We start from the raw sequence: 27,973 nt of genomic DNA, 5'->3' as shown, positions 1-27,973 counted from the left end.
CTTCTCTTTCTCCTTCCAGTCCAGCTCAAGTGATTCAGCTGTAAAAGGTAAACCTTGAAAGAAATGGGAGGAGGGCCACGAGCTACAAGTTCTATGTTCTATTTGCAGACATTGTAACCTCAGGGGGGAAATGTTTCCAATGTGACTTCATTTCTAACAACAATAAAACACGTGCCCTTAATCCCTATAGGTTAGTACATATAAAGCTACAGACTTATTTTCCTACCTTCATCTCTTAATATTTCTTTTCAGATGCCCTTTGTTTTAGCCCAACTAAAACCCTTTGCTTTCTTACCTATCTGCGTTTGCAAAAAGTACGATCAGAAATGATTTTCACAATTAAACCTACACTGTGAAAAATGTATTAGTATTTCCATGTTTTAAAAATATTCTGGTTGCCAGAGAGGGTCGGACCTGCATTACCACCATTTGTCCACCATCCAGAACTGAAATATCATTGCTGACATGTACACATAAGGAACTGGTGGACATTGAAATTGGGTCTCAAAAGAACTGTTGGCCCAGAAAGAAACTCACTACAGACTGATTCATTTGCCTGTCAGCATAACCATTATTGCTTGTCTCATTTTCGGTTCTTATAAGTGTATTTCTAGTAGCACATGATCTCACTCATCTAGAGGAAATGATGAACAACATAGACTGATGAACAAGAACAGACCCAGAAACAAGGAGGAATGGATCAGGCTGTCGGGCCTCAGAGGGAGGGTAGGGGAGGGTGGGGATATAGGGGAGAGATCAACCAAAGGACTTGTGTGCATGCATATGAGCCTAACCAGTGGTTAAGGACAATAGGGGGGGTGGGGGCATGCGTGGGGAGGGGTGTGGGATGGGAACGGGGGGATGAGGACAAATATGTGATACCTTAATCGATAAAGAAATTTTTAAAAATAAATAAATAAATAAAATAAAAATATTCTGGTTGCATTTGTATTTCACAGTGAACCCAGAACAAAGTTGATGAAATGTTTTGCCTAAATCACACACCAGCAATGATGAAGCTGGGTCCTGAAAGAAGGCCTTCTGGTTCAAAATACAGCACAACGACCTCACAGCTCTTGAACTGTTGGTACTTGCTTAAAAGTAAACATGACAAGTAACTATAGATTTTCAACTGCTGTAACCTAAATCACCTGTAAATGCTTATGGTGTGGTGTGACAGGTACTGAGAGGTGTGTCTTCAATGATTTAAACATGGAGAGAACATGTGTGTTCTCAGAATCAGATGTAGGAATAGGGAACACGAAGGTATTTTGCTCCTTATCACTGTACACCAAGAAACCCCACCCTGCATTCCCATCTCTCCGGGCGCAGCTCTGGATCAAGCCCTGCTGCGGCTGGCCAGCAGTCCGCACAGAGCACTACAGTGCTGCCCCCACACACTCTCACAGCTCCCATTTAATATGTCAGAGCATGCGTATTTTAGATATACATCAGATGATTTTGTCCTAAGTCAAGGAATTTGTAGCTTTTGTGTAAAATTCACAGAAGGTCCCAGAAATTTCAGGAAGCTAACTGAATGAATCAGATAGATCTTATTTATCATCTATGTACTGAGTGCATATTTCAATGACTTAACCCAAAGCTCCTATCGAGTGTCCATGTGCATTTTCTGAGAGGGCTCAGCTGTCCTCAGGCTCTCAATAGGGCCTGTAGTTCAGAAAGTTGAGAAGTCATTGACCTAGAGGCAGAGTTTTAAGACAAACAAAAACACACGAAATATGTTAAGATACATGAGAAAAGAATGCAATAATGGCATTATTCCAGGGAAGACAACTAAGAGACACTTCAGAAAAGAGTTTTGCAGAAGGCATCCAATACAGGCCATTTCAGAAAGGTGAAGCAAATTTAAAAAGAAGGAGAATGTAATGAAAAGAAAGACAGAAAGGGGAGTGAAAAGGGGGCAATTTGACTGAGGCAAAAGATAGGTTAGGGGATGTGACTAGGAAGCAGGTCTGACTCATGCCAAGTGGAGAGCACCTGGCGAGGAATGTGTTGGCAAACGAAACGACTACAGGCTCACAGGAAGGGACCAGACCAGGCAAAGCGTAGGGATAACCACCAGCAGCAACATGTAATGAGGAAAAGGGCCCCTAGTTAGGAGACAAAAAACATGGGGAAGCACTCAAGGAAAGAAACATGTGAGCAATACTGTGGAAAAAGTCCACATGGCTGAGGTCATCTGCACTAACCAAACTCACCCCTGCACTGAAAACAGAGATAAGCACATGTTTTATTCTGTGCCGCAATGCCAGTTTTTTCATGGCTAATGCTATGCCAAGCTGAATATGTTTCTTACATAATATACAAAGCTAGGTCAGTTCTGAGGGCGTTGCTCAGTCAATCATTTGACTCTAAGACAAGCATGTCAAATCATTCACTGGATGACCAGCAGCCAGTGGGCCACAGGCCTCCTTTCAATAAAAGACATGCTTGCTCTAAGACCTATAAATAAGTATCAATTCCTGCTGACCTTGTTGTTTTGTTGGTGGTTAGGTTTGCAACTATAGCTGCAAAGTCTCTGTTGTCAGAAAATGAAAACCACATAAAACAGCTTTATGAGCCCTAACCAGTTTGGCTCAGTAGTCGGCCTGCGGACTGAAAGGTCCCAGGTTTGATTCCGGTCAAGGGCATGTACCTTGGTTGTGGGCACATCCCCTGTGGGAGGTGTGCAGGAGGCAGCTGATCGATGTTTCTAACTCTCTATCCCTCTCCCTTCCTCTCTGTAAAAAATCAATAAAATATATTAAAAACAAAACAAACAAACAAAAAAAAAAAAAACAACAGCTTTATGATTCCTAAGAGAACGAAGTTCCTAATTGTGTGAGCTTTGCTGTGGTGCCTAGATTTAAAGGACTCACCTAATCCATTTATTGGAAATAAATTGTTTACTTTTACAGTTTTATTCTGAGCACTATCCTAAATTTATAAAATAGCCAAAAACAATCCCTCATATTCCTTGGCAATAAGCAGACCATAAACAATAAATATATACACAATGAATCTTACGAAATGTAAGTGACTTCTTATGCAATTTGAGAAAAGTATTTTTAAAATTATTAGTACAAGAAGGCAATACAAACAGAATTGAATCCTGTTAACACTAAAGTAGACTTTGCTTCAGGCACATTCAGGAAACAGCAGAACAATCAGGTCAAGTGAAGCCCACGCCGGCTACCATTACATTGGTCCAGTGATCAATACTACAGAGGGTGGTGGAGAGCACTCTGGTGGAGCACCCTAAGCTCACCTTCACAAAATAGTCAAACAGGGGCCTGTATCTCTTGCCTTGGAGAGAGGAACCTGGAAATCTAGGGAAAAAAGGAGGAACGCAAACTCACAATTAGATTCAAATTATCAATGAAATTAGGTTGCAACCACATGAAGTCACCACTGCCTTCTAGTTTACTTGTTCCTTAGTCATTCATGCTGGCACAGGTTACCAAACATACTCGTACTTAAAATAGTACTTAAGTACTTAGTATTTAAAATGGTAATATACTTAAAGCTAAACTTGAATAATATAACTTTTGGGGAATAAAGTGTCTTTTTTTTTTTTTTAAACTAAAGACACACATGCATAAATCAATGATTTGTATATTTACCTTTCAAGGATCTCATAGTCACTCTCCAATTTGTAGAGGGCCGGTAATCTGGCTTCCATTAAAATGAATGATTTTCCTCTGACAACATCTACAAGAGCAACAGGAAAAGAGGACTTCAGTGACAGCCAGGTTGTGGCTTACTCTAAAGGCTCAGCTCACCTCTACCGCAGGCCCCCGAGCCAGCGGGCCCAACACTCAGAGCAGCACTGCCAATAGGGCCAGGACACACTGCCTTCTACATACATGACAAAGCATAAAAAGCAGCATGCAGCTCAATTGTCGTTAATTGCACCTCTATCCATTTAAAGTGAATTAATCTTTATTTTCTCCTACCAAAGTTAATATACGTGAATGATTCCAAGTTCTAACATTAACACACTGAGAAGCTCACAAATACAAGCCCCTATAATCACATCTATCCTCGGGCACTATCATTCGAGTGCCTATTCCTCCAGGGACTTTCCTATGCATATAGTAATGTATATATTGTGTGAATGGGTATTTTTTAAAATATTCTCATCCAAGGATATGTTAATTGATTTTAGAAAGAGAGAGAGTAATGGAGAGAAACATTTATGTGAGAAACATCTATTGGTGGCCTCCCGCTTTTCCCTCGTACTGGGGATTGAACCCACAATCTAGGGATGTGCCCTGACAGGAATGGAACCCAAATCTCCTGGTGTACAGGATGAAACTCCAGCCAACTGATCAACCCAGCCAGGCTGAATGAAAATATTTTTAAAAATAATTGTGGGATAAGACTCAATATAGTTTTACATTCGTGTTCAGATAATACATTGTGAACATCTCAGATATTAGCATACATATCTTTCTTACTCTTTAAGATAGCTCAATAGTACTTCACTTTACTGGAGTACAAGTTATTTTTACCACATCAACTAATAAGAGACTCTAAGTTGATTTCAAATCATTGCTACTATGAACATTGAGAAAATAGTATCCTGTTCACACTTTTGCAACCTTATTGAAAATGAATTATATAACCCGAGAAATAGAAAAGCTGAACAATTACGTAAATATTTAAAATTTAATAGATACTAGCAAATTGCCTTACAAAAGCTTAGGCTAACTTAAACTCCCATCTATGAAGTATGACATATCCAAGAATTTACTAGAGCCGTGGTCCGCAAACTGTGGCTTGTGAGCCACATGCTGCTCTTTGGCCCCTGGAGTGTGGCTCTTCCACAAAATACCACGGCCTGGGCGAGTCTATTTTGAAGAAGTGACCTTAGAAGAAGTTTAAGTTTAAAAAATTTGGCTCTCAAAAGAAATTTCAATCGTTGTACTGTTGATATTTGGCTCTGTTGACTAATGAGTTTGCTGACCACTGTACTAGAGCATAACGTACATACAGTACAGTTCACTGTAAGAAAAATGAGAATCTGTGAATCATTGTGAAGGCCCCTGCAATTCATTAAATAACTGCTATAATTAGCCCCCCAGTGGTCGGCAAACCACGGCTCGCGAGCCACATGCGGCTCTTTGGCCCCTTGAGTGTTCTAACGCCACTTCTTCAAAACAGACTCGCCCAGGCCGAAAACCGACTTCTGCGCATGGGCCACAAAGTTTCAATCGCACTGTACGTGTGCCCACACGTGGTATTTTGTGGAAGAGCCATACTCAAGGGGCCAAAGAGCCACAGTTCGCCGACCACTGTCCTAGCTGGTTTGGCTCAGAGGACAGAGCATCAGCCTGCAGACTGAAGGGTCCTGGGTTTGATCTGGTCAAGGGCATATCCCCGGGGTTGTGGGCTTGATCCACAGTGTGGGACATGCAGAAGACAACCAATCAATGATTCTCTCTCATCATCAATGTTTCTATCTGAAATCAATTTTTAAAAATTACACATATATATTCAAAAACTGCTATACTTAATTCTGACACTCACCAGCTCTGACATCACAGGAATGTCAATGTAAGTGGAGTATACATTTCTGAAGAACACTCAGGACACATGTCCCACCAAGTACAAGAGGCGTATAAAGGCAGAGGAGTGACATGACTGAACTCTTGGCCAGATGGCCCCTAAGGCTGTCAGGCTCACTACAGAATGGCCATCATCTCAGGTACACCGAGAAGCATCTCCTTACACCTGAGCCAGGCTCTGCACCAACAACAGCTCTTTTCCAGCACGTATCCTAGGAAACAACACTAGGTCCTATCCACTCCCAAGGCACAGCTAAGTAATAATAAAAAACCACCTGTTTTCTGACCAACAACCTCTCCTGTTCCTTTATCAAAATGTTGTTCTTGCCAGCAAAAGCTATTTAAAAAAATCTTTATTGCTGAGTATTAGAAGGGATCTCTTTTCCCCTCAATGCTCCCAACTTGGCTGACACCACACCACCCTACTATCTGTTGCCATAGGTAATGCGTATTCTATATATATAAAAGGCTAATATGCAGCGTCTCCTCGGAAGTTCAATTGCTCACTATGACGTGTGCCGTCAACCAGGGGGCAGTGTGGAATGAAGGAAGGCCCCAGCTGCTGGGGAAGGGAGGCCCCGGCTGCAAGGCAGAAGGCCCCGATCAGCCCTGATCACCAGCCAGGCCTAGAGACCCATATAAGATCTTTGGTTAATCGCTCCCCTCCCCCTCTCCCCCCTTCCCTAAGATTCATCAGTCTATTCCATAACTATGGTTCATTAGTTATGGAATAGACTGATTAGTATTCATTAGTTTATTTTGTTCATTAGATTCCTTGTTCATTTATTTTTATTTTTAGATTCAATTTTCAAGAAATAAGTATTCATTACTATTATTCATGTTTTTTATTTTTTCCCCCTTCATTTTCCTCTTCTTAAAGAATATTCTTCAACATTTCATGTAACAGTGGTTTGGCTTTTTCTTGTCTGTGAAGCTCTTTATCTGACCTTCAATTCTAAGTGATAGTTTTGCTGGGTAATCTTGGTTGTAGGTCCTTGCTATTCATCACCTTAAATATTTCTTGCCACTCCCTCCTGGCCTGCCAACTTGCTGTTGAGAAATCAGCTGACAGTCATATGGGCATTCCCTCGTAGGTAACTAACTGCTTTTCTCTTGCTGCTTTTAAGATTCTCTCTTTGTCTTTAGCCCTTGGCATTTTAATTATGATGTGTCTTGGTGTGGGCCTCTTTGGGTTCCTCTTGTTTGGGACTCTGTGCTTCCTGGATTTGTAAGTCTACTTCTTTCACCAGGTAGGGGAGGTTTTGTCATTATTTTTATTTTTTAAAATATATTTTATTGATTTTTTAGAGAGGAAGGGAGAGGGATAGAGAGTTAGAAACATCAATCAGCTGCCTCCTGCACACCCCTTACTGGGGATGTGCCCACAACCAAGGTACATGCCCTTGACCAGAATCAAACTTGGGACCCTTCAGTCCACAGACTGATGCTCTATCCACTGAGCAACACCAGTTAGGGCTTGTCATTATTTTTTCAAATAGGTTTTCAATATCTTGCTCGCTCTCTTCTCCTTTTGGCACCCCCAAGCGAATGTTGGTATGCTTGAAGTTGTCCCACAGGCTCCTTACATTTCTGCATATTTTTGGATTATTTTTTCTTTTTGATCTTCTAATTGGGTCTTTTTTGATTCCTCATATTCTAAATTGCTGATTTGATTCTAGGCATCTTCTATTCTACTGTTGAATCCCTGTAAATTACCGTATTTCCAGCGTATAAGATGACTTTTTAACCCAGGAAAAATTTCTCAAAAGTCAGGGGTCGTCTTATACGCCGGGTGTCATCTTATAGGGCAGGTATATCCCAAACTCTATATTTTAACTGAAAAAGTTGGGGGTCGTCTTATACGCCGGAAAATACAGTATTCTTTACTTCAGTGAGTATATGCTTCATTTCTGACTGGTCCTTTTTCATGTCTTTGAAATTCTCACCAAGATCCTTGAAAAGTCTCACTACGTCCCTTGATGCTTAATATTCTTGAACAACCTTATAACCATTGTTTTGAACTTTGTATTTAGTAGTTTATTTGCTTCCATTTTACTTAGGTGTTTTTCTGGAGATTTTTTTTTCTTTTCCTTCATTTGCAACATGTTTCTTTGTCTCCACATTGTGGCTGTTTCCCTGTGTTTGTTTCTATGTATTAGGTAGAGCTTCTAGTCTCCTGGAATTGGTAGAGTGGCCTTGTGTACTAGGTTTCCTATAGGGCCTAGTGGTTCAGCCTCCCCAGTCACCTGAGCTGGACACCCTAGCTGTGCCCCTGTGTGAGCTGTGTGCACAGTCATGTAGTTGAGTGTAGTCCCTTACACCAAAAGATTGTTGGTTCCATCCCCAGTCGGGTGCATATGGGAGACAACTGATGAATTTCTCTCTCTCTTTTTCTCTCTCTCTCTTCTGCTCTCTAAACACATCCTCAGTGAAGATTAAAAAACAAACAACCCACACACATCAGAGATTCCTACGAATGATGAGATGCCAGCTCTCTGAACCTTTAATACTTCATCTATAATGGGGGCACGATGTGCAAAAGTATGCTAAAATCAAAAAATTATAAAGGAATATTTACTTTTATATCTGCACTATTTTACTTTTTGGTATGCTATATTTTTAATCTGTCAAAGAGAAAAGCACAGAGCCAAATTGTCTTCATTCATGCGAAAAGCCCATGATACCAAACCCAGGTTTATTATTTGATCTAATTGTTGTCTCAACCTCTCCCAAAAACCATCTTAATCAACAAGTCAGGAATTTTCTGGTCAACCCAATGAGGTAATCTGTGGCATAGACTCTGACCATATCCACCCCAAAGGAAAAGGACCAATCTGAATAACAAAAAAACAAACAAAAATTAGCTTCCTCAAAAAATACTCACATACCAAACAGATGTCCCAGTCTAAAAATAATCCTTTCTTTTCTTTCCCTAGTAGCTCTCCTTGCCCCACCCCTCTTCCTATAAAAATGCATCATTTTGTACTATCCTTAGCAGCAACCTTCTACTTACTAGATGGGATGTTGCCCACTTATCAAAGCCAATTAGACCTTCAAATTTAGTTGGCTGAATATTGTTCTTTAACAGATTAGAAATGAAAACAAAACTTTTACAGATTACTGTTTACTCCACAAAAAAATGTAATGTTTACTCTTTCCCAAAATGTTAACAATTACCGTATCCATATTAATCATAAGTCATCAGGCTCACACTTACCTTTAATCTTTACATACTGCATATCCGGATTAACACAGAGGGCAAGGTTACTAGGCAGAGTCCAGGGAGTAGTTGTCCAAGCAACCAAAGATATATTTTCATCTTCCACCAAAGGAAAGGTAATAAATATTGAAGGATCTTGAACATCCTCAAATAAAATGAGACAAAGTATTTTTTTTACAAAATCCATAACAACGGACATTGAAGAAAAAGAAAATAATCCTGAAGAAGAAATAGATTTTCAGTGTAAATTGAGCTTTTAAAAAACCATTTGCCACATTTATAAAAAAATACAAATCAAGAAATTACAAATGTATTTTTTAGTATACTTTAAAAGTTTTAACAATTATACACTGAAGATATGGTGGTGATCCCTTAAGATTACAATGGAGCTGAAAATTTGCTATAAGACTAGGCTAATGATGCCATAGGTTTCCTAAGGTCATAAGGCAATGTATTACACAAGTACTTACGTTAGGGGCAAAAATATAATATTGGGGACTAGCTCTGGTTATGGGAAATATTAATCATGCTCTGTTAATCATGACTGCCTAGTGTTGGTTAAAGGACTTTCTGACCTGGCTGGGAGTTGGATGCCCCCAGGCCAAGGGAGTCAACCTTGGAACCATTCTCATTCAAGAACTGCCTATCATCATGGAAAGATTAACGGCCTTGTTGCCCAAACAATGGAGTCCCACCCCAGCCTCCTACTTCCCAGGCCTGTACTCCCTACTTCCCCAAGTAATCCTTGTCCTACCCTATATAAGCAGCTGGCTTATTGGAGGGGGGGGGGGGCCCTCTACAGAACAGATTTTTGTGGATGGCCTGCTGCTCTCCCATACTGCTGGCAGTATTGGAATAAATGCTCATATATGATTCAACCCTGTCTCTGCTTAATTTGCTCAAATAGTGACAGGCAGCATGGACCCACTGATTGCCGGTTACACTTAGTAGCATTGCCTTACAATTGTCGACAATGTTTAGTATAGTAACATGCTGTGTATGTAGCATGTAGCCTAGGAAGTGTAGGGAAACAGAATATGTCAATTAACATAGGAAACAGCAGATATGGGAGAAGCTCTGAAAACCAAGAAGTTAGCCTTTTTTAAAAGACATTTACATTTGTAAGAGAAAACTCCACTTGCAAGGTGTCTACTCCATATACCAGGAAGAGGAAGAACTTATCATTGGAAACTTTCTTCAATGCAGGAAATTATGTAAATCCAATTAGCAACCTTACTTTTGTTTGCTGTGATTTTCCTAGTAACCTCCCACAACTGATCCGCCCGCAACATCTCTTGCCTTCAGCTGAATTTTGGCAAGTTACTCAGTTTTCCTAGGTATCTACCATGTATATAGGAGGTATACATGCTACTTAACTCTTTTGTTTTTCTCCTGTTAATCTGTCTTTTATCACAGAGTATTTGAGCCAAGAACCCAGGAGGGTAGAGGGAAATTATTTTTCTACCCCCAAAGAGCAATAAGCTATACCATGTAGCCTAGGTGTGTAGTAGGTTGTACCATGTAGGTTTGTGTGCATGCACCCTGATCTTCTTGCAAGGACAAATGGACCTAACGGAGCCTTAAGCAGAGCATGACTGTAGTCACAGATCAAACATTGTAAGTGTATCAGTATCCTATATAATAAAGAGGTAATATGCAAATTGACCATCACTCCAACACACAAGATGGCCGCCCCCATGTGGTCAAAGATGGCTACCCCCATGTGGACACAAGATGGCCACCACAAGATGGCCAGCAGGGGAGGGCAGTTGTGGGCGATCAGGCAAGCAGGGGAAGGCAGTTGGGAGGGACCAGGCCTGCAGGGGAGGGCAGTTGGGGGGAACCAGGCCTGCATGGGAGGGCAGTTGGGAGGGACCAGACTTGCAGGGAAGGACAGTTGGGGGGGACCCAGGCCTGCAGGGGAGGGCAGTTGGGGGGACCAGGCCGGCAGGGAGTAGTTAGGCATCGATCAGGCTGGCAGGGGAGTGGTTAGGGGGTGATCAGGCTGGCAGGCAGAAGCGGTTAGGGGCAATCAGGCAGGCAGGCAGGCGAGCGATTGGGAGCCAGCAGTCCTGGATTGTGAGAGGGATGTCTGACTGCCCGTTTAGGCCCGATCCCAACATCGGGCCTAAACGGGCAGTCAGACATCTCTCGAGGGGTCCCAGATTGGAGAGGGTGCAGGCTGGGCTGAGGGACATGGACACACACACACACACACACACACACACACACACACCCCATGCATGAATTTCATGCACCGAGCCTCTAGTGGATAAATAATGCAGGTTTCACTATTACAATGATCTATTTCATAACAAGTTCATAAAGTGGCACACAACAAAATAACTGTTTAGGGAAAGTTATTCTTTATTCAAAAATCTAAGTATGAGTCATTCTGAAACACCATATACACGAACTTATAACACACCAAAGTTTAACAGAGTGAAATGCTTGGTCTCTCTGACTCCATCTTGTTTAAGCCTGCTTTGTTCCCAGGGCCTTACAGCTTCTACTTAGTTTTGCAAATAGACATGCTAGTCATTGGAAAATTCTGCTCCGGGCTCCCAAGGAGATAAAGGAAGTATATACAAAAATGATTATCTAAGATTTGAATGGACTCACATAAATTAGAGTAAACACCTCAGAACAAGTAAGCTTTACAAGCTTCCTTGGACCCCTGCTGGCATTTGAATGCCTGCAGCTGATAATCACCTCTTTGCCTTCTGTCTTCCGCTTCCCTTGACACAAAAGGCTGAATTCTGTACTTCTGGACATGGTTTTTTAGGGTGCTAGCCTGTCATCTTGTTGGCTGCTGGCTATCTGAATAAAGTCACTTACCTTGCTCTATCACCTTATCACTCAACTCACTGGCTGTAGTGCAGCAAGGAGTAGGATCTTGGACTCATTTACAATAATTCAGTTCATCCAAGAAAAACAATACAAAACAAACCTAGAGGCAATCAACACACAATCATAATATGGCGAAAGTGAAAAAATAAAATGCTAAGTGTTGGCAGGATGCAGAGTAATCAGAACTGTCTAGTGGGAGTATACATCAGTATAACCACTTTGAAGCACTCTATTCAAGTATCAATTAGAATGGAAGACAGCAAACCAGAGCTCACAAGCCAAATTTGGTGGTGTCCTGTTTTCATACAGCCCAAGAGCTAAGAATGGTTTTGACAGAGTTGAGTACTTGATTCAGAGACCATTTGGCTCACAAAGCCTAAAATAATATGTGGCCCTTTACAGAGTTTGCCAACCTGTATATTGGAGCTAAATGTAACAATTGACTCAACCATTCCAGTCCAACAGAAATGTGTACAGTATATGCCCAGACAAGTTCTAGAAAGTTCACAGAAGCACTACTGATAAGAAACAAACTGAAAATTAGTGAAATGCCCATCAACAGTAGTAGAAATAAATTAAATATCAGGTAGTAATGAAAATAGTGACCTACAGACACACAAAATGGACGACTTTAAACGTAATCTTGAGCAAGAGAAGTCAGACACAAAAAAGAACACATTGTAAAATTTATACGTAACTTAGAATCAGCAAACAACTCAATGCAGTTGAAAGTAGGGGTGAGGTGTGTGTTTAACCTGAAGGGACCATTACATGGGAGAGCTACTGACAGGTTGATAAGGTTCTTTAATCTGGGTGCTGGCTTCAGAGATGTATTCATTTTGTGTAACTACATGGAGTAGCGCAAGAAAAGGAGCAAAAAAAGCCTTATCATTAAAACAGGGAATAGGCATTAAGATGTAAAACATTAATTTAGTATGTATAGAAATGACGGTTCAAAAATAAGCTTAAAAAAACCCTCCAAATGGAAACCTAAATAAAACACTAACTAGTGTTGTTTTTTCTCCTTCTATGTATCTTCTAATGGTTTCCATATATTTCACAATGAAGATGACGTTCCTAACAAGTAATTTTCTATACCCAAAGCTGGCCTTCCCTTTGGAACAGTTGGAGGGACTTTCTCCTGAAACTCAATTTGCTTCTGCACAGCTTGCTCTTTCCAAAAAATAAAAAGGTATTTGTTTACTTATGGAAGAGAATGACTTTTGAAAATTCTAGGCACTCACAAGCTATTATGGAGATCTAACATGTAAAAATTTAGTTGCCAAAGGAAACTCAGCATTTACATTTTCATCGTAACATTGTTACGATGAAAAAGGAAGTTACACCTTTCAAAACCACTCAAATATCTATTAAAAGAATGACACTGTAACCTATTTGCTGTACGGAACACTATATAACAGTTAAAAGTAAATTTAGCCCAGCCATTGTGACCCAGTGGTTGTGTTGAACCAGGTCACGGTTTAATTCACCATCGGGGCACATGCCCAGGTTGCAGGCTCAATCCCAACATGGGGCGTGCAGGAAGCAGGTGATCAAAGATTCTCTCGCATCATTGATGTTTCTATCTTATCTCTCTCTCCATCTCCCTTCCTCACTGAAATCAATTAAAATTTTTTTAAAATAAATAAACAGAAAATTCCAGGATGGCTGCAGAGTAGCTGGAAGCTGTAGTTCCCACCCCCAAAATGGGTTTACAGCTAAATTATAGAACAATCAACCTGAAAATCTAATTGGACCCTAGCTGTTCTGAAATACTATAACCAAGGAGTACAGAGACGGGTTAAGAGACTGGTAAGAAGGGTGGAGAAGAGGCAAACCAGAGGGATACTGCGGTTGTGGAACTTCCTCCTCCTAGGATTGTGGGTTATCAACCACACGTGGGGATCCCAAACCCAGAGAAAAAGGGGGGAAGAGGAGCCCGAATGATGTCTGGTAGTGGGAGTGTGTGGGGATTCCGTCTGCCTGCGAGGCTTGGACAGCACCATCTCAAGGAAAGAGCACTCTTAAAGTTACAGCACCAGTCTGGGGAGTTCACTAGACTCCTACTGCTGGAGAGGCTGTGGAGGGTTCTGCCGACCACACCCATCAGAGACTTAGTGGCAGCAGGGGTAGGTGGGTGGGTGTCCAGGAAGCCGTGCAGAGCTGGGATTTCTGTACCGTATCGCCCTGGGTCCAGAGGGGCGAGTGCTGGGCTGGGCATTGTGGGGAGACAAGCCCAGGCTCCCCTGCAAGTTGAGCCCTGTACCAGCCTGGGAAGGTTAGTGCCCACCCCAACAGGAGACTGACTGGATCAGCCTGCCAAGTCCCAGATAACCTTGTTGGGCGCAGGCTCTATGGGGGAGGGGAGAGTAGCTCAGAGCAGGGACATTCAAAGCATGAGACCCTCGGAGGCTATTGGCTTGGGCTGGGATGGAGTGCTTAGCCACCAGTGAGCTGGACCAACATCCTCCTCAATGAAGACTCTTCATCTATCCTCCTGACCTCAATGGAGCTGAGCTTAGTCCCACAGTGGGGATGGCTGGTTGTACCCAACCTGAACCAGCAACAAGGCTCCTTAGGGGGAGCTAGAGTTGAAGACTCTGGCAGAGAAAGGGGTTTGGTGCCTTACAGTGTGGTCCCCAAGTAGGGGACCTACTAGCCCTATCTTGGTTAGCCTGGACTCATCCTACAATCTCTCCTGGGAAGGTTCTGGAGGCAGACCTTGCAATCTCATGGGCAGCAGAGGAGCTGACAAGTAAAGGTGGACCTGGGGAGCCTTAGTACTTTTACAGATGTGTGATCAACTCTGAGCTGAAGAAGCCAACCCTTTCACATGGACTGGCCCCTCCCATGCACACTCAGGTCCAGGAGACACACAAAAATTGATCAGCGTGGTAACTACAGACAGGTAGCCCAAAGCTGGTTACACACAATGTCTGAAAGCAACCTGCAACTGAATCCCACCCAAGTGGACCCAAAAACCAACAGAACCAATGGTAGGCTTCAGACCTCACCAAAACTCAACCCTACTAGCCACAGGGAGATGATACGGGAAGGCACGAGACCCTGCCAGAAAAACCCCATTTTGGACACAGTGTCTCATACAAGGTGATTGAGGTTTATCCTTATACTCGAGGCCTGGTGCACGATATAAGTGCACTGGTAGGGTCCCTAGGCCTGGCCGGTGATCAGGGCCTTCCGGCTGCCGGCCAGGGTCTTCCTTCGTTCCACGCTGCCCCTGGTGGTCAGCGCATGTCATAGCGAGCAATCGGTCTCCTGGTCAAACTCCTGTGGGGACAATTTGCATATTAGGCTTTTATATATATATATATATACTAGAGGCCCAGTGCATGAAATTTATGCACGGGGGGCAGGGGGTATTGTATCCCTCAGCCCAGCCTGCACCCTCTCCAATCTGGGACCTCTCAATGGATGTCGGACTGCCCTCTCACAATCCAGGACTGCTGGCTCCAAACTGCTCGCCTGCCTGCCTTCCTGATTGCCCCTAACTGCTTCTGCCTGCCAGCCTGATCACCCCCTAACCACTCCCCTGCCAGCCTGATTGCTGCCTAACTGCTCCCCTAACAGCCTGTTTGCCCCTAATGCCCTCCCTTGCAGGCCTGGTCCCCCCCAACTGCTCTCCCCAGCAGGCCTGGTCCCCCCGAACTGCCCTTCCCTGCAGGCCTGGTCCCCCCCAACTGCCCTTCCCTGCAAGCCTGGTCACCCCCAACTTCCTTCCTCTACCGGCCTGGTCACTCCTAACTGTCCTCCCCTACAGGCTTGATCGCCCCCAACTGCCCTCCCTTGCAGGCCTGGTCCCTCCCAACTGCCCTCCCCTGCTGGCCTGATGGCCCACAACTGCCCTCCCTTGCAGACCTGGTCCCACCCCTGCTGGCCATCTTGTGGTGGCCATCTTGTGTCCACATGGGGGCAGCCATCTTATGTGTTGGAGTGATGGTCAATCTGCATATTGCTCTTTTATTAGATAGGATAGAGGCCTGGTGCACGGGTGGGGGCTGGCTGGTTTGCCCTGAAGGGTGTCCTGGATCAGGATGGGGGATCCCTTTGGGCATGGGGTGGCCTGGGCGAGGGGCCTGTGGTGGTTTGCAGGCCGGCCACGCCCCCCGGCGACCCAAGCGGAGGCCCTGGTATCTGGGATTTATTTATCTTCTATAATTGAAACTTTGTAGTCTTGAGCGGAGGCTAAGGCAGGCCAGGGTGGGCGGAAAGCTTGGCTTCCTCCATCGCCAGGGGCAACTCAAGCCTCCTGCTCTCTCCAGTTCCGTGGCTGCCACCATTTTTGTTGGGATTTATTTATCTTCTATAATTGAAATTTTTTTTTTTATTGATTTGGGCAGAGAGGAAGGGAGAGGGATAGAGAGTTAGAAACATCGATCAGCTGACACCTGCACACCTCCCACTGGAGATGTGCCCGCAAGCAAGGTACATGCCCTTAGCCGGAATCGAACCTGGGACTCTTCAGTCCACAGGCTGATGCTCCATCCACTGAGCCAAACCAGTTAGGGCTATAATTGAAACTTTGTAGCCTTGAGTGGAGTCCACAGCCCGCCAGGGTGTGCGGGAAGTTGGCATCCTCCATTGCTGGGGAAACCCAAGCCTCCTGCTTGCTCTGTGGCTGCAGCCATCTTGGTTGGGTTAATTTGCATACTCACTCCTGATTGGTGGGCGTGGCTAGTGTGTAGGAGAGTGGTGGTTAATTTGCATATTACTCTTTTATTAGATAGGATATAGATTCGCCCAACCTGAAGGGTTAACTCCACCCACAAAAGGGACAGCAGCATTCACCCCCAACTAAAATAGGGGGTGCACATAACTCACAGAAACATTTCTGGAACATGGAGCTCGGGTGATCTGGAAGATTGTGCTATTGAGCCCGACAAGACATCCCAATATGACACCTGCACAGCAGTTTGCACACCATAGTCTGGGTTTATCCCCAGCCAGCCAGCCCTGGGTTTACCGAACCCACAAACAGGCCAACAGCAATCAAGACCCAAGTAAAACAGGAAGGCCCCACATAATGCACACAAGGGGACATTCGTAAAACAGAGATTGCACCGGTGGGTCTGGCAGAGAAAGTTCACAAGTTCAGGAAGCACAGAGACCCATCAAGATGAACCCAATAACTTTACATAAGGTCACCATACCAAGCTGGGTGTCATAGCAGATCTATCTATATATGCAAAGTGTCCCCTTGGGAGTCCGACCAGCACACCAGGAGTGCAATCACTCACTATGACGTGCACTGACCACCACGGGCTGGCGCGGAACTAAGGAAGGCTCCAGCCGGAAGCTAGGGAAGGAAGGCCCTGGCCAGTAGCCAGCAGCCGGGGAAGGCAGGCCCCGGTGGGCAGCTGGAAGGAAGGCTCCGGCGGTCAGCCAGAAGGCCCCCATTGGCCCTTATCGCTGGCCCTTATACCTGTGCACGTGTTTCATGTACCGGGCCTCTAGTTTAATACATAGAACAATCATAAACAAACAGTGAAAATGGGGAGACAAAGAAAGAGGCCCCAAATGAAGGAACAGGAGGAATATAGAGAAAAAAGGTAAACTATAGGGAGGCAAGCAATTTATCAGATATAGAAGTCAAATTATTGGTTATAGGGATGCTCAAGTAACTTAGTGAGAACTACAACAGCATGAAAAATGACATAAAACAAAACATGAAAAAAAAAAACAGTCAGAAACAAAGAATATGATGTCCAATATCAAGAATACACTGAAAAAGCCCTAGCTTGTTTGGCTCAGTGGATAGAGCATGAGCCTGTGGACTGAAGGGTCCCGGGTTCAATTCCACTCAAGAGCACATACCCATGTTGTAGGCTCGTCAAGGGCAAATACCCATGATGCCGGCTCGATCACCAGGAGGGGGCATGCAGGAAGCAGCCGATCAATGATTCTTTCTCATCATTGTTGTTTCTATCTCTCTCTCCCTCTCCCTTCCTCTCTGAACAACAACAAAAAAAGAATTAAAAAAAGAGAAAACATTGAAAGAGAAAACAGTAAGTTAGATGAAGCTGAGAATTGAATCAGCAATTTTGCAAACAACATAGAAAAGTATACCCAATTAGAACCGCAAAAAGAAAAAAGTATTAAAAAGCATGAAGACAACCCAGCCAGTGTGGCTCAGTGGTTGAGTGTCAACCTATGAACCAGGTCATAGTTGGATTCTTGGTCAGGGCATATGCCCAGGTGGTGGGCTTGATCTCCAATGTGGGTCATGCAGAAGGCAGCCGATCAATGATTCTCTCTCATCATTGATATTTCTGTCTTTCTCTCCCTCTCCCTTCCTCTCTGAAATCAATAAAAATATATTGGGGGAAAAAAAGCATGAGGATAGTTTAACACGTTAAGCGCCATATCAGTCACCGGTATGACACCATACATTCTGTTTGGACCTCATTAGCCTCCGGCCGCCAGCATATCAGTGAAATCAGATGTCGTGGGCTAAACGGAAAGGTAGACAAAACAGGCTTGGCGCTTAATGTGTTAAGAGCACTTTGAGACAACATGAAATGTAAGGACAAGCTCTCCATAGAGGCCGCAGAAGGAGAATAATGTGAGCAAGGGATGGAGAACCTGTTTGAAGAAATCAAGACAGAAAACTTCCCAAGCCCGGTGAAGAAGAAAATTACACAAGTTCAGGAAGCACAGAAACCCATCAAGATGAATTCAAAGACATGTCATAATTAAAAATGGAATAGGTTAAAGAAAAAGAATGATAGCCGAAACCGGTTTGGCTCAGTGGATAGAGCGTCGGTCTGCGGACTGAGAGGTCCCAGGTTCGATTCCGGTCAGGGGCATGTACATGGGTTGCGGGCACAGCCCCGTTAGGGGGTGTGCAGGAGGCAGCTGGTCGATGTTTCTCTCTCATCGATGTTTCTAGCTCTCTATCCCTCTCCCTTCCTCTCTGTGAAAAACCAATAAAATATATTTAAAAAAAGAAAAAGAATGATAAAGGCAGCGAGAGAAAGACAGTGACCTTGAAAGGAAGTTCCCATAAGGCTATCAATTGATTTGGCACCAGAAACATTACAGGCCAGAAGGGAATAGCATGAAATATTCAAAATAATGAAAAGCAAAGACCTGTAACTAAGACAGTTTTGTCCAGCAAGGGCTATCAATTAAAATAGAAGGTGAGAGACACACACACACACATACTGAGTTCATTTCCACCAAACCAGCATTTCAAGAAATGTTAAAGGGATTGCTTTAAAAAGATTAGAGAGGAACACAGGTATAAAGAAAAACTGGCAATAAATAAGTACCTATGAACAATAACCTCAAGTGTAAATTAATTAAATGCTCGATTCAAAAGCTGAACAGATAAGAAAACATGACCCATATATATGATGTATACAAGATTCCCACCTCAGAAAAAAAGATTTATTAAGGCTGAAAGTGAAGGGATGCAAAAAAAAAAAAATCTCCGTAAATTAAAAAACGAAAAGCAGGAGTAGTAATACTTATATCTGACAATAGACTTCAAAACAAAGGCTGGTACAACATTCACAATTCAATAAATGTGATATACCACATAAATAAAAGAAAACATAAAGCTCACATGATCATATCAATAGATACAGAAAATAATTCAACCCTAGTTGTTGTGGCTCAGTGGTTGAGCATGGACCTATGAACCAGGAGGTCACGGCTCGATCCCCAGTGTAGGGCATGCAGGGAGCAGCCAATCAATGATTCTTTCTTTCTTCTTTTTTTTTCCAAATATTTTATTGACTTTTTACAGAGAGGAAGAGAGAAGAATAGAGAATTAAAAACATTGATGAGAGAGAAACATTGATGAGAGAGAAACATCGATCAGCTGCCTCCTGCACACCTCCTACTGGGGATGTGCCCGCAACCAAGGTACGTGCCCTTGACTGGAATCGAACCTGGGACCCTTCAGTCCGCAGGTCGATGCTCTATCCACTGAGCCAAACTGGTCAGGGCCTCAATGATTCTTTCTAATCACTGATGTCTCTCTCTGAGAATAATAAAAACGTATTTTAAAAACCCAGCACCCAGTTATGATAAAAACTCTTAGCAAAGGGGGATTAAGGAGATCATTCCTCAACATAATAACAGCCTTATATGAAAAACCTAAAGCCAACATCATACGCTAAAGGCAAAAATTAAAAGCGTTTCCCTTAAGATCAGGAACAGGATGGGGATGTCTGCTTTTACCACTCTTAAGCAATCAGACAAAAAGAAGAAATGAAAGGATTCCAAATTGGAAAAGAAATAAAACTATTATTATTCACAGATAACATGATATTGTACATAGAAATCCCTAAACACTCCATCAAGAAACTATTAGGTCTGGCGAAACCGGTTTGGCTCAGTGGATAGAGCGTCAGCCTGCAGACTGAAAGGTCCCAGGTTCGATTCCGGTCAAGGGCATGTACCTTGGTTGCAGGCACATCCCCAGTAGGGGGTGTGCAAGAGGCAGCTCGTCGATGTTTCTAGCTCTCTATCCCTCTCTCTTCCTTACTGTAATAAATCAATAAAATATATTAAAAAAAAACAACTATTAGGTCTAATAAATGAATTTGTCAAAGTAGCAGGATACAAAATTAATATTCAAAAGTCAATGGCATTTTTATATACCAATAATGAACTCTCAGGAAGAGAAACTAAGAAAACAACCCCATTTACTATTGTCATTGCAGCATATTTTGTAGACAACAGAAATCATGTCCATCTCAGTAGAATTTGCAAGGATCAAATTGAATGTATGAAAAGCATTGTATAAGATGCAAAATGCTTTCAGAATGCAAGTTTTTTTAAAATATATTTTATTGATTTTTGAACAGTGAGGAAGGGAAAGGGATAGAGAGTTAGAAACATTGATGAGAGAGAAACATCGATCAGCTGCCTCCTGCACAACCCCACTGGGGATGTGCCCACAACCAAGGCACATGCCCTTGACCGGAATCGAACCTGGGACCCTTCAGTCCGCAGGCCGACACTCTATCCACTGAGCCAAACCAGTTAGGGCCAGAATGCAAGTTTTAATAATATTTTCAAATTTGAGCTATAAAGTAAGAATTCCCCCCTAAAATCAATGTCCTTTAAAAACAAAGAGGGTTAAATAAATTTTTAGAACTGAATAAGAGCCTAATATGCTATGCAACCAATCGAAGGGTAATATGCTAAGGCTGCTCAACCACTCGCTATGACATGCACTGACCACCAGGGGGCAGACAGCTGACTGGTCAACCAGTCCCTATGGCATGCACCAACCACCATAGGGCAGAGAGTCAACCAGTTGCGATGACGTGCACTGACCACCAGGGACAGATGCTCCAACTTGTAGGTTAGCTTGCTGCTAGGGTCCAGCAGAGATGGGCTGGACATGCCCTGGAGCCCTCCCACAGTCCCTCCATGGTTGGTCAACATCCCGCGTCCCTCCCCGGCCCCGATCGTGCACCAGGCCTCTAGTACTTTATAAACGCCAGGCATGTCTAAACTCTTCTATCATACCAATGACAGGAAATTCCATTCATTACAGAAAAGCTCATAATACTGTGCTCCAATCCCCAATCAGAATTTTTCTCAAATAAATGAACTATGAGATCCCAGATGAGGGATATAAATCACTAAAACCAACAACCCTTGTGAAACAAGTGATTGGAGGGAAACAGGGCAGAGATGAACTTGTAAACCTAAGAGAAGCACAAACATGGTCCAAACAAGCAAAACCTACCCCAGTAAGACACATCAGTAACAAATCTCCTGGGGTGGGGGGGAGCCCTTGTTTTTACATTTCCAAGAGCTTTGGTTCAGTGACTGACAGTACCAACAGGCAGGACGAATGATCAAATTCACAAGCCTCCCTAGGCTGACACTCCACAGTGGGACTATTACTGTGGTCACCACACCATTTACCTTCCATGTACGTAACTTAATGCCCACGGATCTTTTACATACCTTGTAATTCTGGTGAGATTCGAAGTTGGAAAGTGGAGTGTTGCATGCAGTGGAAAAAGGCATGACTTTCATACCTCTATAAACAAGGCCTTTATCATAAAGTTGTTTGAAGACCCACCTATCAAGCAAAGAGACATTTTAGAATCCTATCTAATAAAGAGGGAATGTGCAAATTGATCATCACACTGTCAGAAAGATGGCGGCGGCGGCCAGTCCCCTCAGCTCCGCTGGAGTCCTCCAATCCTTTCAGCCTCACCATGGGGGTGGCAGGCATCCAGTGTGGCCGGACGCACCACTCCTTGTGCATTCAGCGGAGTCCCACAGTCCTTTCAGCTCAGCCGGGAGGGCGGGGGGAGTGGCAGGCACATGGTGTAGCCGGACCCACCCTCAGCAGACCAGGGCGGCCCGAGGCACAGGCAAGCCTTGGATGTCAGCTGCCCAGCCGACGCCTGAGGCACAGGCAAGCCTCAGATGGTGGCTGCCCAGACACCCAGGTTCGCCCGAGGCTTGCGTTACCGGCAGTTGGCAGCAGAAGAGGTGTGATGGGGGCACTGCCTTTCCCTGATTGCCGGGTCCCCTCCCACCCGAGGGCTCCCGGACTGTGAGAGAGGGCAGGCCGTGCTGAGGGCCCCTCCATCCCCCAGTGCACCAATGTTGTGCACCGGGCTTCTAGTAATTATATAACCAAAATTCTATTTCCCCAAAGACAAATATTTATGCCAGGTTTTATTTATACAATTTGACATGAAAACACAATGTCTCTCAACTGAAGATTCACTGGTAAATTACAACAGATCAGAATGAGACTTTATATAGACATGAAAGTGCTAATATCTGTTGACATGGAAACATGTGCATAACTTAATGTTGACTGAAAAAAGTTACTGACACCATAATGTACAGTAAGATACCAATTACGCAAAACTGCACGTTCAGTACAGGCAGTCCCCAGGTTACATCAGATTCAATGTACATCGTTTCATGGTTACATCGCCATCTTCCATTTAAAAAAAAACGTTCCGTCATTTCGACGTATGTATACATGTGCTTTATGCTTTTTATTATTTATTTACCACAAGTAAACGTCAGGAATTATCTTTCTTTTAATTTTTTTTTTCTTTTTACTATTTCACTTCATTACTGCTGTGTCTGTGCTCCATGTGAGTGACGTAGGTGCTTATGTAGGTGGGTTCCAACTTACGGCAAAAATCACGTTATGTCACATCGTAGGAACAGATCTCTGACGTAACGCGAGGACCTACCGTATATATATTTACATTTTTCAGGAGTGCTGAAAAAATAGATTTCCAATAATATCTTAACTATGGCTGGCATTTCATTTTTTGTTTTTTAATAGTTTTCTGGTGTATTTCTTAAATTTCACTATAATGGTCAGTTTTACTCCACTGGGATTAAAATTACTATCTCCCCTACAATTAGACAAAAACTTTTATTGAACATTTAATCATGTTGTTTTAAGTTAAATGTACTAATAGGACTGCAAACATCCATAAGAGTCACCCTAGATCAGTGATGGGCAACCTTTTGAGCTTGGTGAGTCAAACTTCGCCAAAAAACTAAGCATAACTCGGGTAGTGTGTCACTTTGAGGAAAAAACTAACTCCAAGACTCTAGTCGCAAATGTTTCATCCTCAGGAGCAGCAAATGTTTCATCCTTGGCATGCGGCCGGTGTCATCAGAAATGGCTACGCATGTCAGTGCTGACAGGCGTGTCATAGGTTCGCCATCACTGTCCTAGATTTTCCCGTGGCCTGGGGTTATCGGACCAAAACCAGCAGTCCAACATCCCCCGAGGGATGTAGTAGTAGGCAAAGCGGCAGGTGGCCAGGGAGGAGCCCAAGCCGGGCCGGATGACGCTCCAACTCATCCCGGCCCCACTGCGTCTGCCGCCACCACTACTCGCACTCTGCTGAGGTCTCTGCACACCCGTCCTAGGGTGACACTGGCAAGCCCATGACTGAGAAGCAGCCGCGGGCTCGCGCCCAGTCAGTCCTGACACCAATCCTGATCCGGATGGGGGAGGGGCGCGCAGGGGGAGTGTCTGCGGGAGAGGCTCACGCTGTCGCAGCAGCGCTTGCGAGCTAGGCCAGCTGAGTGGCACTGGGTCCCAACAGTCAGCTGAGTGGCACTCCCACAGTGGGAATGAACTGACCACCAGGGGGCAGCTCCTGTGTTGAGCGCCTGCCTCCTGGTGGCGAGTGAGCATCATAGCGACCAGTCGAACCATCACTTAGGATTTTATATAGATAGACTAGAGGCCCGTGCACGAAATTCGTGCACGGGGGGGGGGGGGGTGTCCCTCAGCCCAGCCTGCACCCTCTCCAATCTGGGACCCCTCGAGGGATGTCCCTCTCACAATCCAGGACTGCTGGCTCCCAACTGCTCGCCTGCCTGCCTTCCTGATTGGCCCTAACCACTTTTGCCTGCCAGCCTGATCACCCCCTAACCACTGCCCTGCCAGCCTGATTGATGTCTAACTGCTCCCCTGCCAGCCTATTTGCCCCCAACTTCCCTCCTCTGCCGACCTGGTCACCCCGAACTGCCCTCCCCTGCAGGCTTGATTGCCCCCAACTGCCCTCCCTTGCAGGCCTGGTCCCTCCCAAATGCCCTCCCCTGCTGGCCATCTTGTGTCCACATGGGGGCAGGATCTTTGACCACATGGGGACAGCTATCTTGATCTTGTGTTGGAGTGATGGTCAATCTGCATATTACTCTTTTATTAGATAGGATAGAGGCCTGGTGCATGGGTGAGGGCCAGCTGGTTTGCCCTGAAGGGTGTCCTGGATCAGGGTGGGGGTTCCCTTGGAGCATGGGGCGGCCTGGGCGAGGGGCCTGTGGTGGTTTGTAGGCTGGCCATGCCCCCTGGTGACCCAAGCGGAGGCCCTGGTATCTGGGATTTACTTATCTTCTATAATTGAAACTTTGTAGCCTGGAGCAAAGCCAAGCCTGCTCTCACCGTGGCTGCTGCCATTTCTGTTTGGATTTGTTTACCTTCTATAATTGAAACTTTGTAGCCTTAAGCGGAGGCCTGGTCTGGCCAGGGCAGGTTGAAAGCTTGGCTTCCTCAGTCACCGGGGGCAACCCTAGCCTGCTCTCTCCAGCTCCATGGCTGCCGCCATTTTTCTTGGGATTTATCTTCTATAATTGAAACTGTATTCTTGAGTGGAGGCCTAGGCCCGCCAGGGTGTGTGGAAAGCTTGGCTTCCTCTATTGCTGGGGAAACACAAGCCTCCCTCCTGTTCTCTGTGGCAGCAGCCATCTTGGTTGGGGTTAATTTGCATACTCCACTGATTGGATGGTGGGCGTGGATGGTGGGTGTAGCGGAGTGATGGTTAATTTGCATATTACTCTTTTATTAGGTAGGGTAAGTAAAACCCATTTTGAAACAGTTATGACATAGAACTACACTCAACTTTTCTCTCAGTATAAAACTCAAGTATATAGTCTCTTAGACTTAATTCCTTAAAAAAAAAACAAAAAAAAACTTCTGAAACTAGTTTCCCTAAATGTTATACCAATAAATTTGGCAAATATCTTTAACTGATATATCTTTTAAATTTATTTTCAATTACAGTTGACATATTATTTTATTAGCTTCAGGTGTACAGCATGGTGATAAGACATTTCTATAATTTATGAAGTGACCTCCCACCCCAAGTCTAGTGCCCATTCTGCACTAGTTATTGTAATATTATTGCCTATATTCCCTCTACTGTACTTTACACTGCTATTTTGTTAACTACCAAATAATCTCTTCACTCTTTCACCCAGCCTCCTATTCACCTTCCCATCTAGCAACCACCAGTTTGTTCTGTTTATCTATGAGTTTGTTGACTTAATTTGTCCTTTAAATTCCACATATAAGTGAAATCATATGATATATTTCTTTCTCTGATTTATTTCACTTAGCATAATGTCTTCTAGGTCCATCCATGTTGTCACAATGGTAAGATCTTACTTGTTTTTCTCAGTGGCTGAGAAATATGTCATTGCACATATGGATCACATCTCCTATGCCCACTTGTCTATTAATGGACAGTTAGGTTGCTTCTATACTTTCGCTATCATACTTAATAAACCCTAATACGCAAATTGACTGAACAGCGGAATGACGGTCGCTATGACGCGCACTGACCACCAGGGAGCAGATGCTCAATGCAGGAGCTGTCTCCTGGTGGTCAGTGCACTCCCACAGGGGGAGCGTCGCTCAGCCAGAAGCTGGGCTCATGGCTGGCAAGTGCGGCGGTGGCAGACCTGCCTCTGAGGCAGCGTTAAGGAGGAGGGAGCTCAGCTTCTGGATGAGCTGTGCTCCGCTCAGCCAGAAACTGGGCTCACAGCTGGCGAGTGCAGCAGTGGTGGCAGGAGCCTCTCCCACCTCTGCTGCAGGCGGGCGGTAAGGAGAGAGGGGTCCCGGACTACAAGAGGGCGCAGGCCGGGCTGAGGGAACCCTCCCCCTATCCAGTGCACAAAATTTCATGCACCAGGCCTCTAGTTGCAAATAATGCTGTAATGAACAGAGGCATGCATGTATCTTCTAAAATTAGTATTTTGGATTTCTTCAGCTAAATATCCACAAGGGGAATTGCTGGGTCATAAGATAGTAATATCTTCAATTTTTTGGAACCTCCATACTGTTTTCCACAGTGGTTGCACCAATGTCCAATCCCACCAACAATACATAAGGCTTCCCTTTCTCTACATCTTTACCCAAAGTCCATAGTTTACTTTAGCATTTACTCTTTTTGAATATTCTATGCTTTGGAGTAAATGTATAATGACATGCATCTATTATTCTAGTGTCCTTTAGAGGTTAGTTTTGAATTTAGATAATTTTGGATTCTTGATAGTAAGATATCTATGTATTTTGTCATATACAATGGCCACAGAAGATTGTGCATCAAGCAGTAATCAAATACACTGGTATTTTTGCATCAGTGCATGCAACTGCTCACACTAAGTAGAATGAAAAATATAAATGGTCTGTTATCAAACTGGGGCTCAAAGACAGATCTCTAAAGGATACTAAAATGATACATACATGTCACTATATACATTTATACCAAACCATAAAATGTTCAAAAAGAGTGAAAGCTAAAGTACATTATGGACTTTGGGTGATTATTATGTGTCAATGAAGGTTCAATTGTAATAAACTGTTCTATAATAACAAACATAATAATGGGTAGGCAATGGGTGTGGGGGCACAGGGCATACGGGAAATGTCTGTACCGTGCTATTAGTTTTGTTATGAACCTAAAAATGCTATAAAAAAATTAAAAGTTTTAAATCTTCAAACACCAAAACAAACCTATCATTACTCTACTATGTAATACAGGGGTGGGCAAAAGTAGTTTTATAGTTACAAGTATGCAAAATACAGTTCATTCTTATATTATTTAATTATTGTATTTTCTTTTTTCCTATTTTCTAAAATTTATTGAATTGAGAGAGAGAGATTGATCAATCTGTTGCTTCACTCATTCAGGCATTCATTGGTTAATACTTGTATGTGCCCTGACCAAGATCAAACCTGAAACTGTGGCACATTAGGACAACGCTCTAACCAACTAACCTACGAAGCCAAGGCTAATTACTGTATTTTCTATATGAAAAACTGGAAAGCTATTTTTGTCCACCCCTGAATGACAAGAATATTCATTATATTTACAATTTCAAATAAACTTACCAGACAGATTCCATGAATTCTGGATAGAGTGTTTTATAGTCATTGTCAAAGTCAATCCATCGGCCAAGTCTGGTAACAGTAGACTTAAAAGTATAAATATTAGTTGTTAGAGAATATTTGTTATTGTAAATCAATGTGTTTTACTTTTTTATCAGCACATGCAATGATTCTGGGAAAACAGAACAATCAATGATTGAGGTAAATCTATATTGCTATCATATTACTATGTAAGATTAAGCACCAGATTATTCTGGCATTCATCCCATATAAAAATCTTATTTGTAAGTTATTAATATGCCCTTAAAGTCTAGCAAAGTTACCATTCGACAAAAGCTATAGCTATAACTGTTGGCTGGTAAGAATCATTAATGGATACTAAAACTACTGAGTTAAAGTATGAGAAACAGGATATTTGCAAAGAATCTCCCCAAAGAATATTAATGAGAAAGGAAAAACTCCAATTTTATAATAAAGAAATCTGACACAGATCACCTTAGTAACCAAAGTTAACATAATTAACGAGACTTATCAGTATCACAGGCCTCCTGATGACAGACTAAGAGTATGATGTCACTTCTGAGACATTTTTTCCAAAAATGTAAATCCTAAACTGAATCATGAAAAAACAGTAGATATTGAGGGAATTTCTTAAAAATAACTGGTTTGTACTATTTA

At 43.4% G+C, this 27,973-nt stretch overlaps 1 protein-coding gene across 4 annotated transcripts in view; it reads right to left on the bottom strand.

Annotated features, from left to right (window-relative positions):
* IARS1 (isoleucyl-tRNA synthetase 1) overlaps window positions 1–27,973 on the bottom strand; it is a 99,271-nt gene that overhangs the window by 61,609 nt on the left and 9,689 nt on the right. For all 4 annotated transcript variants that reach the window (XM_079789914.1, XM_079789911.1, XM_079789912.1 and 1 more), the window contains 5 exons: window positions 27,299–27,381; window positions 21,592–21,709; window positions 8,788–8,935; window positions 3,624–3,711; window positions 3,269–3,329 (listed from right to left, as the gene is read on the bottom strand). In XM_079789914.1, the coding sequence (XP_079646040.1) occupies window positions 3,269–3,329; window positions 3,624–3,711; window positions 8,788–8,935; window positions 21,592–21,709; window positions 27,299–27,381 (498 nt within the window). The remainder of the gene's footprint in view (window positions 1–3,268; window positions 3,330–3,623; window positions 3,712–8,787; window positions 8,936–21,591; window positions 21,710–27,298; window positions 27,382–27,973) is intronic.

Source organism: Cnephaeus nilssonii (assembly GCF_951640355.1).
Source record: "Cnephaeus nilssonii genome assembly, chromosome: 14".
NCBI lineage: Eukaryota > Metazoa > Chordata > Mammalia > Chiroptera > Vespertilionidae > Cnephaeus > Cnephaeus nilssonii.
Note: the sequence above shows the minus strand (reverse complement) of the source record. Positions and strands in the feature narration are given on the sequence as shown.